This window comes from Hemicordylus capensis, chromosome 4 (assembly GCF_027244095.1).
Source record: "Hemicordylus capensis ecotype Gifberg chromosome 4, rHemCap1.1.pri, whole genome shotgun sequence".
In the NCBI taxonomy this organism is placed as follows: Eukaryota; Metazoa; Chordata; class Lepidosauria; order Squamata; family Cordylidae; genus Hemicordylus; species Hemicordylus capensis.
Genome location: NC_069660.1, coordinates 127,018,590 through 127,037,462, shown reverse-complemented (window position 1 = coordinate 127,037,462; position 18,873 = coordinate 127,018,590). Strand labels below are relative to the sequence as shown.

Below are 18,873 nucleotides of genomic sequence, written 5' to 3'. Positions count from 1 at the left end.
TGTGTAGCTGCACATTGCAGGGAAATGCCAGTAGCAGTGGGCAAGCTGTCTGTGAAGGATGCGATCTGATGAGAAACGCCTGATAAGCTTTCAAGAAGCCTTTGTGCACTCTGGAATACTATTTGAAAACCACTGTTGTAACTCAAAACACACACTAGCTCACTCTCTTTTTAGGGGAACTGTGGCTAAGTTGACAACACACCTCCCTCATTTAATGGAATGGGAGATCTTCCTATTTCTTTCAAACACCTGTCAATATCATGTCACTGAGAAGTTATGCTTGGCTAGTTACTCCAGGAATGCTCCCACATGGCAATTCCTTTTTGCAAGTAACACAGGAAGCTGCTTTTTAAAAGAGTCAATTGGTCTATTTAGCTCAGTATTGTCTGCAGTGACTGATAGTGGCTTTCTACAGAGGCGTAACTAGGGAAAACGGCACCCGGGGCAAGCACTGAAATGGCACCCCCCTGCGCCCCCCCCCATACTACATTATACTTAGGTTTTTCCTCACAAGCGCCCGCCGCCGCCGCCAAGCCAGGCCACCGACTGGCCGGCAGGCGCCAGCAAAGCAATGGGGGGGGGCGCGGGCGGCGCGGAAGGGACCGCTCGTGGGGGAGGGGGCGCCGACGCTCTCCCTTGACTGCTGCAGCACTGCTGCACTGAGCAGGAAACATTTGTATTAACAAAAAATAAATAAAAATTAAAAAATATATTTTTGTCATGGCGGCGCCCCCCACGTGACCAGAAAAGATGGCGCCCGGGGCACGTGCCCCCCCGCCCCCCCTATAGTTACGCCTCTGGCTTTCTAGCATTTCAGTAGCAGGTCTTTCCCAACCCCACCTGAAGATTCCAGGTTTTAGGGGTGTGCAGAGCTGGTTCTATTCGAACCTGGTTCAAATAGAACCATCCCAGTTTGATAGGTTCAGACTCGGACCGGATCCCACAAAAGGGGTGCCAGTTTGAGTATGAGCTGAAGCAGCCCCAGTTCGGAACCAGTACGGTGGTTCAGAGACATGCTTGTAAAGGGAAATCCGGTGAGGATTCCTCGTTACAAGCAAGGGGGGGGCTGCCTAACTAAAAAAAAGCCTAATGCAAGGGGGGGGAGGTAGGGATGTGCATGAAACATCCGACCAATGGTTCGGTGGCAGGGGAGGGTTACCTTTAAGGGACCAGGAGGGTGCTCTTCCAACCCCCGTTTCCCTCGCTGACACTGTGCCCAAAATTGCTATGCAGTGTGGCAGCATACCTTCTTGCCACTCCAGTCAGCATCACACCAGAAGTGGCTGGTGCACATGCGCGACGTGCACACCGGCCACTTCCAGTTTCTACCATAGCTAGAGCAGCGTAGTGTAGTGGTTAGAGTGCTGGACTAGGACCAAGGAGACCTGAGTTCAAATCCCCATTCAGCCATGATACTTTCTGGGTGACTCTGGGCCAGTCACTTCTCTCTCAGCCTAACCTACTTCACAGGGTTGTTGTTGGGAGAAACTTAAGAATATGGGCTCCTTGGAGGAAGAGTGGGATATAAAATGTAAATAAATAAATATCCACAAAGAGCACATTCCAGAGCCCGGGAGCAGGTACAGAGAAGGCCTGATCCTGAGTCAGTGCCAGGCGAGCTGGCAGCAGCTGGAGACAGATCTCTCCTTATGACCTTAAAGTGCGGTGGGGATCATACTGGAGAAGGCACTCTCCCAAGTAATCCAGTCCTAAGCCATTTAGGGCTTTAATGTTATTACCAGCACTTTATGTTTTTCCTGGAAACATAGTGGCAGACAGTGCAGCTGTTTTAAAACAGGCATAATATGGTATCTCCAAGAAGCCCCAGAGACCAATCTGGCTGCTGCATTTTGAAGTTTCCGAATGACATACAAAGGTAGCCCCACGTACAGTGCATTGCCCAAAGTCAGTGAGCATATCACAGTTTTGAGATCATTATCTTCAAGGAACAGATGCAGCTGTTGTATCAACCAAAGTTGACCGAAAATGCTCCTGTCCATAGCCTCCACCTGAAACACCAGGGTGAGGCCTGGGTCCAGAAGCACTCCCAAGCTATGTACCTGTTCCTTCATGGGGTGTGCAACCCAAACCAGAACAGGATGTTCTATCACATCCCTCAAATTATGACCCCTCACCATTAGTACCTCTTTTGGATTCAGCTTCAATTTAACATAAGAATAGCCTTGCTGAATCAGGCCCAAGGACTATCAGCATCTTGTTTCACACAGTGGCCCACCAGATGCCTCTGGGAAGCCCATGAAGGCATGCCCTCTCTCCTACTATTACTCCCCTACAACTGGTATTGGCATCTTGCCTCTGAGGCTGGAAGTGACCTATAGCCCTCAGACTAGTAGCCATTGATTGACCTGTCCTCCATGAATTTATCTAAACCCCTTCTAAAGCCATCCAGGCTGTTGGCTGTCACCACCTCTTCTTATGATGTCATCTTTCTAATTATCCCTCATCCATCCCATTACTGCCTGAAGACAGGCATTTAGGGAAGCTATGCCATTTCCTGATGATGATGTCATGGAGAAATAGACTTGGGTGTCATCAGCATATTGATAACACCCTTTTCTTTGAGGTTCACCTCTTTCTTTCCTTCTGCCTCTTAGTGATGTTCTCTTTTTTGTGACATACATGTGTGACTGCAGTTTACAGCTACAACAGAATCCCAACATTTTAATTTTGAAAGACTTCATCTGCTCAAAATAAGAAAAACGTCTTCAGTCTTGCATGCTTGGAATACAAGTGGAGTATTAAAAATGCATTATGAATATGACAGATTATTGTTCTTTATCATTTCTATAATATATGAAAAGTCATTAAAGAACATCATACTAAAAACAAATCTGAATTTTACAACAGTCATAAGTATAAGCAAAGTATAAATATTGTATGTGATACACACACACACACACATACACACACACACACACATCTGTATACATTTCAATACATTTTAAATTATGCAGAACTACCACATTGCTCAACTGTTTTAGAACCCTTGATACCAATAGATCACTTTAAATAAAGTTAAAATGCTGTGATGAAAACCATTCTGAGCTATTCATCCTAAGCCAGTTTTAATATCAATCATTGTGCCAGCACACAGCATTTTTAATAGATTTCCAAAGATTTTTAAAGAAGAATGGGAGATATTTAGCAAAATCTATCAAGGCATAATTCTTCCCTATTAATCATAGCATTAAGACTAAAAGGAGACACAAATCAAGGTTTAACAGATATTACTTGCATTTGGCTCTAAAAACAGTAATAATTCAGTATTATATCACTCACACAGTTGACAAGAGTTTAATCTATTTCTTTTACCAAGCCACAAGCGTGATGTCCCACTCCCCACCCTTTGTTTGTTTAAATTATTGCATAGAAAGTGAACCATTCAAAAGAAAGAGATGATAAAATTCCAGTGGTAGACAGAAAAATTCAGTATCCAAGTTGGATTAATAAAGCCTCAAAATATCCACTACACTCAACTGATCTTGTAAGTTAGTTCTCTCAATAGTCCTGCTGGCCTCTTGCTGGGAAGCCCAAAGTTCAGCTGTTATAAAAGCAGGCTGCATGTCACAGGGATGTGGTCAAAAAAGAAGACAGGTCCAGCCAGGAAATAAAAGAACTTTCTTCCCAGCTTTCTTAGTAGGAGTATATGAAGGCAGTCTGCAAAAACAGGTAGTATGTGGCAACAGGTAATTTGTTAAAAGAATGCCCTGGCCACAGGACAGACAGCACATGGAAAAGAGGAAATTAATAATCTGCATTATGATATTAGCAGTTTTCTTTTCAATCCCTCTCCTAAGGATTCCAAGAATGGAATTGGCTTTCTTCACCGCTGCCACACATTGTGTCGACAGTTTCAGTGAGCTGTCCACTACAACCCCAAGTTCTCTGTCCTGGTCAGTCACGGGCAGCTCAGACCCCATCAGCATATATTTGAAGTTGGGGGGTTTCGCCCCTATATGCATCACTTTACACTTGCTTACATTGAACCACATTTGCCATTTTGTTGCCCACTCCCCCCGTTTGGATAGATACTTTTAGAGCTCCTTGCAATCTGTTTTGGATTTCACTACCCAAAATAGTTTGGTGTCATCTGAAATTTGGCTTACCCCGACTTCTAGATCATTCAGGTATACATTAAAAAGCACAGGTCCAAGTACAGATCCCTGGGGGACCACACTTCTTACTTCCCTCCATTTAGAGAACTGTTCATTTATACCTACCTTCGGTCCTTCAAACAGTTACCAATCTGCATATGAACCTGTTTCCTTATGCTATGCCTGCTGAGTCTTCTATGGGGAACTTTGTTGAAAGCTTTTTGGAAATCCAAGTATACTATGTCAACTGGATCACCTTTATCCACACGCCTGTTGACACTCTCAAAGAACTACAAAAGGTTAGTGAGGCAAGATTTACTTTTTTCAGAAGTCATATTGATTTCCCTTCAACAGGGCCCTCTTCTTTTATATGTTTAACAATTTTATCTTTGAGAATGCTTTTCATCAATTTGCCTGGAACAGACATTAAGCAAATCAGTCTGTAATTTCCTAGATCTCGCCTGGATCCCTTTTTGAAAACTGGTGTTATACCGGCTACTTTGCAGTCCTTTGGTACAGAGCCTGATTGTAGAGATAAGTTACATATTTTTGTAAGAAGGCCACCGATTTCACATTTGAGTTCTTTAAGGACTCTCGGGTGGATGCGATCTGGCCCTGGCAATTTGTTAAGTTTTAATTTATCCAGACAGTTTAGAATGTCATATCATCACCTCTATCTGATTCAGTTCTTTAGCTTCTGTCCCCAAGAAGCTTGGTTCAGGCACAGGTATACGCTCAGTATCCTCTGCCGTGAAAACAGATGCAAAGAACTCATTTAGTTTCTCTGCAATCTCCATATCCTCCTTAAAAATTCGTTTCACTCCGTCATCATCTACAGATCCAACCACCTCCCTGGCAGGTTTCCTGCTTCTGATGTATTTAAATAAACTTTTGTTATTTCCCTTGATACTTTTAGCTAAATGTTCCTCACACTGTCTTTTTGTCTCCCTTATTGTTTCCTTGCATTTCTTTTACCAGAGTCTGTGTTCCTTTCTGTTATCTTCATTTGATTTTACTTGTTAGCCATGCTGGCATCCTTCTGGACTTGGTGATAATGTTCATCCTTTTTGGTATACATTCTAACTGGGCTTCTCTTATTGTGGTTTTAAATAAACTCCATGCATTCTGGAGCAAAGTGACTCTCTTGATTTTCCCTTTCAGTTTTCCTTTCACCAAACTTCTCATTTTAGAGAAGTTTCCTCTTCTAAAGTTCAGAGTGTCTGTGTTAGAATTCCTTGGCAATTCTCTCCATGCATATATGCTGAATTTGATCATACTGTGGTCACAGTTCCCTAAAGGTTCCACAACACTGAAATCTCACACCAAGTCCTGTAAATCTCATATAGCACATCTCACACTCAGGATTAAGTCCAACGTCACCTTTTCTCTGGTTGGTTCCATGACACAGGGCACAGATGTTCAGCATATCTAGAAATTTGGCCTCTTTGTCATTACTTGAATGTGAATTTACCCATCTATGTGTGGGTAATTGAAGTCACCCATTATTATCATATATTATATCATATATCATATATTATAATATTATAATGTAATTATTATATTATATTATATTATATTATATTATATTATATTATATTATATTATATTATATTGGACAGCTCACTGAAAGTATCTCGACACAATGTGCAGCAGCTGTGAAAAAGGTCAATCCATGCTTGGAATCATTAGGAAAGGGATTGAAAATAAAACTGCTAATAATGCCCTTATACAAATTTGGAGTACTGTATACAGTTCTGATCACCATACCTCAAAAAGGACATTATAGGACTGGAGAAGATGCAGAAGAGGGCAACCAAATGATCAGGGACCTATAGCACCTTCCATACAAGGTAAGGCTACAACACCTGGTGCTTTTTAGTGTAGAAAAAAACCGACAAGAGAAGAGCGACATGGTAGAGGTCTACAAAATTATGCATGGTGTAGAGAGAGAATTTTTTTATCCCTATTGCATAATACTAGAACCAGAGGTCATCCCATGAAACTGATTGCCAAAAAAAAAAAAAAAAAAAAAAGACTGACAAAAGGAAGTAATTTTTAACACAACACATAATTAACCTATGGAATTCTCTTCATAAGAACATAAGAACAGCCCTGCTGGATCAGGCCCAAGGCCCATCTAGTCCAGCATCCTGTTTCACACAGTGGCCCACCAGATGCCACTGGAAGCCTACAGGCAGTTGAGGGAATGCTCCCCTGCAACTGGTACTTAGAGGTATCCTGCCTTTGAGGCTGGAGCTGGCCTATAGCACTCTGACTACTAGTCATTGATAGACCTCTCCTCTTTGAAATTATCCAAACCCCTCTTAAAGCCATCCAGGTTGTTGGCCGTCACCACATCTTGTGGCAGAGAATTCCACAAGTTGATTATGCATTGTGTAAAAAGGTTATGTGTTGTGTGAAAAAGATTCCACAAGATGTGGTGACAGCCAACAGCCTCAATGGCTTTAAAAGCACTTAGATACATTCATGGAGGAGAGGTCTATCAATGGCTACTGGTCTGAGGGCTATAGGTCACCTCCTGCCTAAGAAGAAAGATGCCTCTCAATACCAATGGCAGGGGAGCAACAGCAGGAGAGAAGGCAGGCCCACAGCTCTTGCGAAGGGCTTCCCAGAAGCATCTGGTGGGCCACTGTGTGGAAAAGGATGTTTCAGGATGCTGAAACAATGCCTTGAGCCTGACCCAAGCGTTCCCTGTAATTCTTATAATCAGTGAGTGGAATGAGTTTTTGTTCTGGGCGGCAGTATCAAGGCAATGTGTGCACATAACTTCTCTCTCTCTCTCTCTCTCTCTCTCTCTCTCTCTCTCTCTCTCTCTCTCTCTCTCACACACACACACACACACACACACACACACACACACACACACACCAGTTAATAATTATTGAGCGCACACACACAAAAATTACCTCTCCCCTGCCTCCCAGCTCCGGTCTCTCTGGGCTGCCGGGGGGGGGGGGCTGCCACAGGAGATGCTGCTGCCGCCTCCCATCCTCCTCCCCCATCACCCACCGGCCCCCAGCTCCAGTCTCTGGCCTGCTGGGGGGAGCCGCTGCTGCCGCCTCCTGTCCTCCTTGCTCTGCCCTCCTCTGGCTGCATCTGCCAGGAGTCTTGTGAGATCTGCAGCAAGACTGGAGGAGAAAAGGGCCTGGCAAGAGGAGGAGGAGGTGCGGAGCAACCCAGCTGGGGAGAGGGGAAACTTGCTAATGCTTTCCGGCCAGGGAGAGGGGGAAATGGGGGTCTGGGGTGCCGGGCAGTTGGACGGCGGTGGCAGATGCAGCTGAGACTGAAACTGCTGCACAAGGGCCTGGGGGTTGGTGCAGGCACACGCACATGTGCACCTTAGTGAGAACAGTGCCTGACCCAGCAGAGCTGCTCTTATGTTTTTTTAATGTTCTTATGAATCCTGACAACAGAGGTGAATTCAATTCTGTCCTTTAGTTCAACAAAATGGATTTCACCCCACTTTCTTTTGTGAGCAGGATTCCAAGAAATCAGGATTCCAGCCTTTCCCCACTAACTATTATTTGACAACACTGCACAACTTCAACCCCACTGCAGATGTTGGATGACAATTCCCATCACCCCTGACTACAGGTTACAGAAGCTGGGGACGATGGGAGTTGTAGGTCAACAGCAGCTGGAGGGCCAAGTGGTGCAGCCCTGGTCAATTACACTAATTGTAATAGTATATTTCATGCTGACAAAGCTATGAAAAAAAGTGTAAATGTCTATTGCCCAAAGTTCAATCCCACTTAAATAAATAAATAAATAAATTTAACCATTGTATAGCCTGATTTTGGGACAGATACACATTGCAATGCATAACTTTTAAATGATGGAGGCACACAGCAGTGTTTCATTCTTCTGACACTACTGAGAGATCTAGGTAGAGTGTGCTGTAGAGTCAGTGTGGACTCCCGGTGACCACAGAGCCCTGTGGTTGTCTGTGGTAGAATACAGGAGGGGTTTACCATTGTCATCTCCCCAGGCGCAGGCCGTGAACGCACCTCCGGGGGGCGCGGGCAGCTTCTTTAAGTGTAAACGGAGCCGGTGCTCCGAGCCACCCAGCAGCCCCTATGGTGGGAAATCGCCTCCGCCACTCACCTGGCCGCTGGCTCCATGGGAGCCAGGTGAGTGGCAGAGGTGATTCCCGCCACGGGGGCTGCTGGGAGGCACAGAGCACCGGCTCCGTTTATACTTAAAGAAGCCCACACTCCCCTGGAGGCATGCTCACAGCCCACGCCTGCATCTCCCGCACAGTGTGAGATGATGCCTTTCAGCATCTTCCTATATCGCTGCTGCCCGATATAGGCGTTTCCCATAGTCTGGGAAACATACCAGCGGGGATTTGAACCAGCAACCTCTGGCTTGCTAGTCAAGTCATTTTCCCACTGTACCATTAGGTGGATAGTATAGTAGAATAGTAGAAAGGCTACTACCGAGAACAGGAATTTATTTACAAAATTGTCAATGAGGATAAATGACTATCCTCCCTCTCACCACCCCCTCTGTGCAGGGGTGGAGGGAGGCAAGCAGAGGCCTGGGTTTGGCCATGGTGGTGACTCCCCTAGACCCGCCCCCTGCATCTGACATCAGATGCAGGAAGCATTTAGCCACACACCCACATGTGACATCAGATACGGGGGCATGGGTTAGCTCCCAAACTGGGCCGTGCAGCCCCATTTGGGAGTAAGGCAGAGTTGGCAGCATGGGCAGGAGCGACTCTCCCAACTTTTTAATGTCAGGGAAAGATGCTCTGGCCATGCTGCCAATGCAGCACGGGCCAATCTAACTCTCGAACGAGGCAGCTCAGCCCCATTCGGGAGCGAAATCCGCCCATGCTGCATGGGCAAAGTGGTCAGGCGCGGCTCTCCCTGCCTTTAAAAGGCAGGAAGAGTCACTCCGGTTGCGTGGCCAATGTAGCACAAGCTCATTTTGCTCCCAAATGGGGCCACACAACCCCCTTAGGGAACGAAATCATCCCCCTGCACCTGACATCAGAGGTGAGGGCATGTCTGGGGCTTCAATGTGCTGCCCCCAATGGGCGGCGGCCCGAGTTCTTTGGCTCCCTCCCTCTGAAACCCCCTAACTAGGGAGGTGCATTCGCTAGGGATGTGTACGGAACCAGTGGTGGGGATACCTTTTAGGGTGGGGGAGGGTGCTCTTGCTCCTCCCGCCTCATTTTCCCCACCAGCACTGCAAGTTAAGAGGGTCCGGCAGGGCAGCAACATACCTCCCTGCCACCCCATTCCCTCATCGGACCAGAAGTAACCAGAACTATTTTGACACTACCAGCTGGTAGTGGCTGATCCTCTTAGTCCATTTGAACAAGCAGTGAACTGCATGGGACACAAACATCCCCAATGTGGGTTGTGTGTGCTGGGCATATTAATTCAGCATGCTCACCACTCACAAGCCACTTCCAGTCTGGAAACGACCCAAGTGAAGATCTAAGAAGACCTTCATTTAGCTGAAGAGTTCATTGGGAAGAGAAACTCAGGAGCTGAAGGTTTCTTGGGGAATGTAAGGTAATTTCCACACCAGCAGGTTTGCACATGGTCCTTAAGTACTATTAATGACTGTCACAGTCCATGATCCAACATTCAACCTGACATGATGATTCTTTGCATGAAAGTTAGTACCTCTTTAAACAGCTTCCAAGCAACATTCCTGACTTATTTTTTGTCCTACCAACCAGCAGCCAACCAATTTTTTTAAAAAAATCAAGACGATTTTGAGAACATTCCCTTCTTCCTCCATCCAAAGACAGGAAACAGAGGGTAGGGATAAATGGAGAGTTTTCACAAAGGAGGGAAGTAAGAAGTGGGGTCCCCCAGGGATCTGTACTGGGACCGGTGCTTTTTAATTTATTCATAAATGATCTAAAAGTAGGGGTAAGCAGAGAGGTGGCCAAATTTTCAGATGATACCAAACTCTTTCGGGTAGTGAAATCCAAAACAGATTGTGAGGAGCTCCAAAAGGATCTCTCCCCAGACTGTGAGTGAGCGACAAAATGGCAAATGCGGTGCAGTGTTGGCAAGTGTAAAGTGATGCATATTGGGATGGAAAAACCCAACTTCAAGTATATAGTGATGGGATCTGAGCTGTCGGTGACTGACCAGGAGAGGGATCTTGGGGTCATGGTGGACAGCTCATTGAAAGTGTCGACTCAATGTGTGACAGCTGTGAAAAAGGCCAATTCCATGCTAGGGATCATTAGGAAGAGGATTGAAAATAAAACTGCTAATATTATAATGCCCTTATACATAACTATGGTGCGGCCACACCTGGAGTACTGTGTACAGTTCTGTTCACCACATCTTAAAAAGGACATTGTAGAACCGGAAAAGGTACAGAAAAGGGCAACCAAGATGATCAGGGGCCTAAAGCACCTTTCTTATGAGGCAAGGCTACAACACGGGGGGCTTTTTAGTTTAGAAAAAAGACGACTGTGGGGAGACATGATAGAGGTCTATAAAATCATTCATGGTGTGGAGAAAGTGAATAGAGAGAAATTCTTCTCCCTCTCACGTAACACTAGAACCAGAAGTCATCCCATGAAATTGATTTCCAGGAAATCTAGGACCATCACTTTTCACACTACGCATAATCAACTTGTGGCATTCTCTGCCACGAGATGTGGTGACAGCCAACAATCTGGATGGCTTTAAGAGGGGTTTGGATGACTTAATGGAGGAGAGGTCTATCATCAGCTACTAGTTGGAGGGTTAAAGGCCATCTCCAGTCTCAACGGCAGGATGCCTCTGAGGACCAGTTGCAGGGGAGTAACAGCAGGAGAGAGGGCATGCCCTCAACTCCTGCCTGTAGGCTTCCAACGGCATCTGGTGGCCCACTGTGTGAAATAGGATGCTGGACTAGATGGTCCTTGGGCCTGATCCAGCAGGACTGTTCTTATGTTCTTATGTTCACTTAACCAAGTTACTGGTGCCTGTAGGTGATGCATGGCCATCTCTATGCACATCTGTCATGATTAAATAAAAAGAGACACGAACCCTATTCAGGGATTGTTATAACTGTAACCATGCACAGTGATATCGGTTTCAATGACGATGATGCCACCCCCATGCTGATGCAGTATAGCCTCATACCTTGCCCTCCACAAGTACAGTGTTTGTTGGAAAAGATCTGAAACAATCATTTGTTTTGACCCAATTTCTACACAATAGGCAGATGTTGCACAAAGATGGTTAATGCAACAAACAAACCAGTTTAAAACCTGAGCTGAACAGAAAAACAGCTTTTTTGGTTTCTTTCCCACTTTTGCTAATGTCCAAAAGCACACCCATTTTTCAGTGTGTTGTCAGCTGCAATGCCTGGTTTGTTTTTTTTACCCACAGCCTGGACATTACACAGAGGTGTGCAAAAGTCCCCAAAGGCTGGTTTTTAAGGCTCTGTGGAGCTGTGTAGTCCCATGGGACACAGCAGAGCTCAAAGACACTCCCAAGCCTTGGCAGCAAAGGGGCAGTGCAATTCCTGAGCTGGTCTGACAAAGCTCAGGGACACTCTCTGACTTGACTGAGCTAAGACAACTCTCTGGTATGCCCTGCCCTAGCCCTATATGACTGAGAACAAGTCTGCCCACCCACAGCCCCACTATAGCCACAGAGGCTGGGTAAAGGGCTTGCAGAGTTTATATAGAGATTTTGCTTAAGCCTTAGTTCAGTAGGGTCAGGAAACATCTCTGACCTTGGTCAAAGGAGCTCAAAAAATAACCAGGTCTTTTCCTCTCAAGGTCTGGGCTAGCACAGATTGCAGAATTCTCAATTGAACCCTTAGAAATCATATTTTAGGGACATTTGCACAGCTTGGTCTGAGCTGTGATTAGTGTCCAGAGCTTGGATGAAAAGCAGAGAAACACTTTTGATTTTGAAGGGGATTTGTGTTATGTTTAAGGAAAGGCTCCTCATTAAGATGCAGATTTTACCACACAAAAACTGAACTTTCAAAAATTCAGCTCAGCTCTAATTGAAGCAAGATGTGTGTGATGCAGTTCTGCACTCAAAACACTTCCCTTTGTACCCGGACTGCACATAATCCTGTTAGCAGAGCAGACAAGAATAAGACACAGTGCAGACCCCACAGGTCCAAATATGTTTGGCACCTGTATGTTTGTGCAGTGATGAGATTAAAATGTACACACACAGACACACACACCAAAAGTATTTATTTATAACAACTAGCTCTCTGTATGCTCTTGTATTCAATGTGAAAAACATCATCACATTTGACTGAATCAGATTGTCAAGAAGAAATTGAATCATTTAAAAACCTTGTGCACATTATTTTTTTTAAGTCACCTATTCATCTTTACCTACCTCTGTAGCAAATTGCTGCAGTCCACCAATATTAATTGGTCCCTCTTCGGTGGCATATAAATTGCATCCACCCACACAGAGATCTGAAGTTGGACATACCATCCCACATGTCAGCCCAAGCGGGTTGTCAGAAAAGATCATTTTGGCAGCTCCGTAGTAGTTCTGCATGAACAGAAAAACATCAACATCACATCAGAAGAAATATGGAACTTTAGAGAAGCATTTCTCAATTCCGCTGCTCAGTGTTTTCATTTGTACAATATGTGCAAAATAACAGTCATAATGGTTTTTACCATGCTGATAAGATTCAGCACAAAAAAACAGTCACACGTTACTCAGCCATACAAATTTTAAATCCATTTTCAATCATCTCAGCTTTATTTTAGACTGAAATGTTTTGATTAGTTTAGGTGGATTTTAAGGCTCACCCCCCCACACACACACCCAATAACAAAATGGTCTCACTGTAGAAATAACATTGTGCCTGTGCAACCTTCCTGTAATGCTACCCTCCATTCTTAAATCAATTACATACAGTTGAACACAAGATAATGTAATTTCACTCCCAATTTTCTTCTCATTCTGAGGATCCATCAAGACAATTCCTATCAATCATTATTATTTGAAAAATATCCATAAACTCCATCACTAAACTTCAGCAAAAGAAAATTTACTACTGCATAATACACACAATGCACTACTAAGAACAGACCTGTGCCAGCTGTTTTCCCTGGATATGTCCCAAGATATCCCAGGACCACCTGGTGCTCTTTGTACTTCACACCAAGCAGCACCCTCAATCAAGGCCCCATTTCCCTTTACTGCAGGAAAACTAATATTAACCTTCCTCTAGGGATGTGCACAAACCAAAGTTTGTGCAAAGGTTTGACACCGCTGGCGGGCTGTGTGTTTGTGTTTGTGGGGTGTGTGTGTGATGGGATGGGACAGCAATCGTCTAGGTCAGACCAAGGCCCCATCTTTTCCAGCAGCCTGTTTCCAGTGATGGCCAAGCAGGGAAGACCACAAGCCAAGCAAGAAATCAACAGCTGTCCATCATTTGTCCCCCAGCAATAGGTATTCAGAACTACACTGACTCTGAAAGTGGAGTCTCCACTTAACTATCAAGGCTAACAACTGTGGATAGACCTATCATGATAGACAAATGTATCTCGTCCCCCACTTTAAACTAATGCAAGGAAAAAATGGAAAGATCATGCCGTCAAGTCGACATCAACTCCTGGAGATCACATATCCATGTAATTTTCTTGGTAGGAGTGGTTTACCATTGTCTCCTCCTGCGCAGTATGAGATGATGCCTTTTTCAGCACCTTCCTATATTGCTGCTGCCCAATATAGGTGACTACGAATATATATTTATTTACTAGGCACAGTCTGGGAAGCACACTGGTAAGGAATCAAACTAACATCCTCTTGCACTCTAGGTAAGCTGCTTCCCCTCTGCACCAGCCTTAAGGGCTAAATCACTCACCATGACTTGTAGCAGCAAATTTCATAAGCAGTGTGCAAAGTAAAAGTAGTATTTTATTTTATTTGTCTGTCCTGAAACTGCTGTTAATTTGACTGGAGTCAGAGAGGGAGACAAATCCCTCTCTATCCACACCATGCATAATTTTAGAAGCTTCTATCATGTCCCTTGTCAGTTGTTTCCTAAACTAGACATCCGCAAACACTTTATCAAAAAACCTTTCCTGAAAAGGAATGTACTTCAATCCCTTTATAATCTCACTGCACTTTTCTCCTTTTTTAAGGGCAACTAGAATTCAATACATTCTTCCAAATGAAGCTGTACCATAGCTTTATGTAAAGACATTATAAAGTGGGTCATTTTATTTTCAATCCCATTTAAAAAAACTTCTAGCACAGAACTTGCCTTTTCACCACAACTGCACACTAAGCTGACATTTTTAGTGAGTTGCCCACAATGACTCCAAGAACTTTGACATAGTGCATAATTAATCTATGGAATTCTTTGCCATGGGATGTGATGATGGCCACCAGCTTAGATAGCTTTAAAAGGGGCTTAGACAAATCCATGGAGGACAATAGGTACTAGTGTGGTGGCTGTGGGCCACCTCCAGCCTCAGAGGCACAATGCCACTCAATACCAGTTGCAGGGGAGCAACTGCAGGAGAGAGGGCATGCACATACCTCTTCCCTGTAAGCTCCCCAGAGGCATCTGGTGGGCCACTGTGTGAAACAGGATGCTGGACTAGATAGGCCTTGGGCCTGATCCAGCAGGGCTGTTCTTATGTTCTTAACTACATTCTGATTAGTCACTGTCAGTTCTGCGAAGAGTCCCAAAATTATCTCTTCAAGTTGGAGGAATGGAGAACAAATTGGCAAGCAAGGTTTGATGTAAATAAATGCAAAGTGATGCCTGTAGAGGGAGGGGGCAGGAATTCCTAACAATTACTCTTGCAAAACTACCCCTAGTAAAACATTTTAAAAATCTCTGCAGTCTTTGGGAGTCCTCAACACCTCAGCTTGACAGTTCTCTAGATACTCATTCATTTAAAACAAAAAACCCAAAAAAAGGCAAGAAGCCTAATGAATTATTTTGCATTGCACTGTAGAAGATGTTGGATAGATACCATGGACCAGATCAATTTATTTGTTTATTTTGCAGGGAGGGCATCTGAAGAACTGCAAGTCTTTATCATGCCTTCCATAGTGAAGATGAATGCAATTCAGCTTCTCTGCAATCTCCCTAGACTAGGCCTGCTCAACTTTGCCCACCCACCCCCGCCCCCCGCCAGCTTTTTTTGGACCACAGCTCCCAGAATCCCCAGTCACATGGCCTGTAGCCAGGAATTATGGGAATTGTAGACCAAAATCTGCAGGAGGGCTGAAGTTGAGCAGCCCTGTCCTAGACTCTAGGCCCTGCATCAACAATCAGCAAAGTTGGTCAACTATTTGCAGGGGCAGCCCTTTCATGAGGCAAGGTGAGGCAGTCACCTCGGGAGACAGATTACTGGGGCACCAGCAGGATGGCAAGATGTCTCCCACCACTGCCACTGGAGCAGTTCTTTGGGCTCAATCTGACCCTTGCAAACTTTCCAAGGAGTGCCTCTCCTTGCAAGGCTGCAAGAAGAACAAGGAGAGAAGAAGGGGCTACTACAACCTTCCCTCCTCCCTGCATTATTTTGAAAGCTCACAAGAGTTGGCTTTGAAAAGGGCATGGGGCAAGTCAGCATTTTGGGCAAGTCACCACAATGCCTTGGGCTGCCCCTGACTATTTCAACCTATGCCAGCTGAGGACCAGCTGAGGGCGAATCTTTTAATATATATTTTTCTTTTTCTTTCTTTCTTTTTGGCAAGCACATACACAATAGCAATTATCGGGTGAGAGCGGCATGTTCTGGTCCCAAATTGGCTAGGTTACTGTGCATGCTGAGCACTACACACTCTGAATAGATGGCTTTATGGGCTGGCTTCTGCGATTCTCTTCTTTGGGACTTACAGTGCCTTAACCCAGGGGCGGAGATCAGGGTGGGGGGCTTAAGCTCTAAGTCCCTATCCTGCTTGCCATGAATTCCAAGCAGATCACAGAAGGTAGAGCAGCTTCTGAGCCCAAACAGGTTCTAACCTCAAGCAGGCTCCTCTAACCTCCTCAGCACTTCCCCTAGCACCTGATCCCCTGTTTGACCATACCAACATATAAAGCTGCCTTATAAGGAGACAGATCATCAGTACATCCAGTTCTGTACTGTTTATGACAGACACCAGCCCTCCAGTATCTCTGGCAGAGAGAGGCCTTTCCAACCCCACTTCCTATGAACCTTTAGCTGAAGATGCCAGGGATTAAACTCAAACATTCTGCATGCAAAGAATGTGCTCTACCCCTCCCTGAAGATGGCCAGCCCCACATGCTGCATAGAAGTTGAGGGCAAAAAGAACAATGATGGTGGCTAAAAGAGAGCAGTGATAGAGCCACTAGCCTGCTTGAACAGACCCAGAATCCTGTGTGTGTACATGTGTGAATGAGTTTGAGTAAGAGTGTGTCGGTGCAAGAGTGTGTGGTGGTCTCATCCTTTGTGCATGTGCAATTGAATGTATCTCTGTATGCCCCCGTGTGTGTGTGTGTGTCTGTCTGTCTGTCTGTCTGAGAGGATGGGGGTGTCTGTTTCCTGTGTCCATCTCTGTGTGTGTCGCTGTGGGGAGAGGAAAGAAACCCACTGTAGATCTCTTGCCCAAGGTCTACAAAAACCCAGAGCTGACCCTGGGTTCTTAGAATAAATTAGGCCGCCAAAACTGTCATTTCAAGGAGCAGGATGAAGCACCTTTCTATGCACAAATCTAATTTATGGGCCTTAGCCTGTTCTTTTTCTACCTTGGAAAGGTTAACAGCCATGCTTCAAGGAAGTGAGCTAATTGCATAGTTCTCATCAGCCTGCATAGGCCTCTGCTTTGCACTATTCTCCTCCTAATGGGAGAAAAAAGCTGGGAACCACAACACTAATATGCTTTAGTTTGGATCCATTGTTTGGATCTTTGCTTGTTAATAAAGTTGTGGCCAGTTTTGACATAGCTATGTGTGCCAATGAGCCTTCTTCCCCATTTGCACTGTGGGCAGAGATAGCAGCATGAGAACAATGACAACAAAGAACTAAAGAAACACAAAGAAGGACAATTAAGAAAAAGAAATGTGACAAGGAAAAGGCAGGATGGTTCAGAATACAATCCTAACATTTCATGCACATCTATTTTAAAGGGCTGAATGAGCTATAAGCAGCGAAAACAGGTACCCATAAAACACTTGCCTAAGAATGACTTCCTCCCTCTCTCAGAAATTAAGGCCTCCACCAGCATTTTCTATGTTTCAAAAAGCAACACAATCTGTCAAAATATTTACAGTCTGTAGGTGCTTCTTTTTCAACTAGGTAGGGAATCTAAGAGCAACTTCACATGACGAGCAGAAAGTTAGTTTGGTGTGAACCGTCGGTTTCTAGTGAGCTGGTACTTCCTGGAGCGAGCTGGTACTTCCATTGCACCATGTGAACCTGCCAATGTTGGGTCCATGAGCTGCACTTCCTTCCAGGAATCCGACATCTGTAACCAGGATTTGAAGTTGGGTGGCAGAGGGAATTGTGATTCATCAGTCCAACACTGGAAGGTTCACACACAACACGGAAATGGGGGAAGTCCCAGCTCGCACCAGGAACCAGTGGTTTGTGCCAACTGGACTTTACACCAGTTGCGTGAAGCCATCCTAAATGAGGAGCTAACAAAAGGTAGTGTGCTTTTCTTATGACAACTCTACATCACTGAAGGACCAACAGCACAAGCTTCATGACAGACTGAAGAATAAGCTATCTCATTATTATATTTATGTATGTATGTTTATTTCATTTTCTGAGTTAGTTATACCTCTCCTGTTGCCCCCCAAAAGGTTCACAATCAATCATATGCAGTCTGTTAGTATATCAAATGCAGTAGATCAAAAGCTATATGCAGTCATAGTAGATCAAATGTGGCCTGGGAGAGAACAAGTATTGAGCTATTATTTCCTCCTAGTAGATGAAAAATATTTTAGCTCTAAGTACCCACCTCTAAGTACTAGGAATAGACATATTATTCCATATAAATTTTGCGGTGGGAAGGGAATAGGAATAGGCTTCACCCATGGAAGGAATTTTTATCGCCAGTTGAGTTTCCCTAGTTTCAAGCAATGGATTTACACACACACACAGAGAGAGACAGCATTGGCAATCTGCAAAGTTTCCAGGTTTTACATGTGTTTACTTTATTCATGGCTTTTTTTCACTTGTTTGGTTTAGGCTAGGCCACAAACACTGTAATGTAGTTCCACTCAGACTCTCAGATTCTGTTTGACTCATGACAGAAAAGAAACATGACAATAACTGCAGGAATAAAGATGTTTTAGAAAATCAAACAGGTCTTCTTGTAACATGAGAGAGAGAGAGAGAGAGAGAGAGAGGTAATACCATAGGACTGAACAAGATTACAGAAGATGACAAACACTGTGAGATTACAGGCTACTCATTGAAAACCTTAAAACAATGAAAGTGTTCTGAAAAAACATTATATTATTTATTTGATTGATTGATTGATTGATTGATTGATTGATTGATTGATTGATTGATGTACTGCCCTTCCAAAAATGGCTCCAGACGGTTTACACAGAGGAATAATAAATTAATAAATAAGATGGATCCCTGTCCCCAAAGGGCTCACAATCTAAAAAGAAACATAAGATAGACACCAGCAACAGTCACTGGAAGTACTGTACTGGGGGTGGATATGGCCAGTTACTCTCCCCCTGCTAAATAAAGAGAATCACCACGTTAAAAGGTGCCTCTTTGCCAAGTTAGCATTTGTTAACATGTCACAAATGTGATAAAAGCACTGTGGACTGCAGT

At 44.5% G+C, this 18,873-nt stretch overlaps 1 protein-coding gene across 22 annotated transcripts in view; it reads right to left on the bottom strand.

Moving 5' to 3' along the window:
- DPYD (dihydropyrimidine dehydrogenase) overlaps positions 1-18,873 on the bottom strand; it is a 773,239-nt gene that overhangs the window by 525,524 nt on the left and 228,842 nt on the right. For all 22 annotated transcript variants that reach the window (XM_053242814.1, XM_053242808.1, XM_053242809.1 and 19 more), the window contains one exon: positions 12,473-12,634. In XM_053242814.1, coding sequence (XP_053098789.1) covers positions 12,473-12,634 — 162 coding nt within the window. The remainder of the gene's footprint in view (positions 1-12,472; positions 12,635-18,873) is intronic.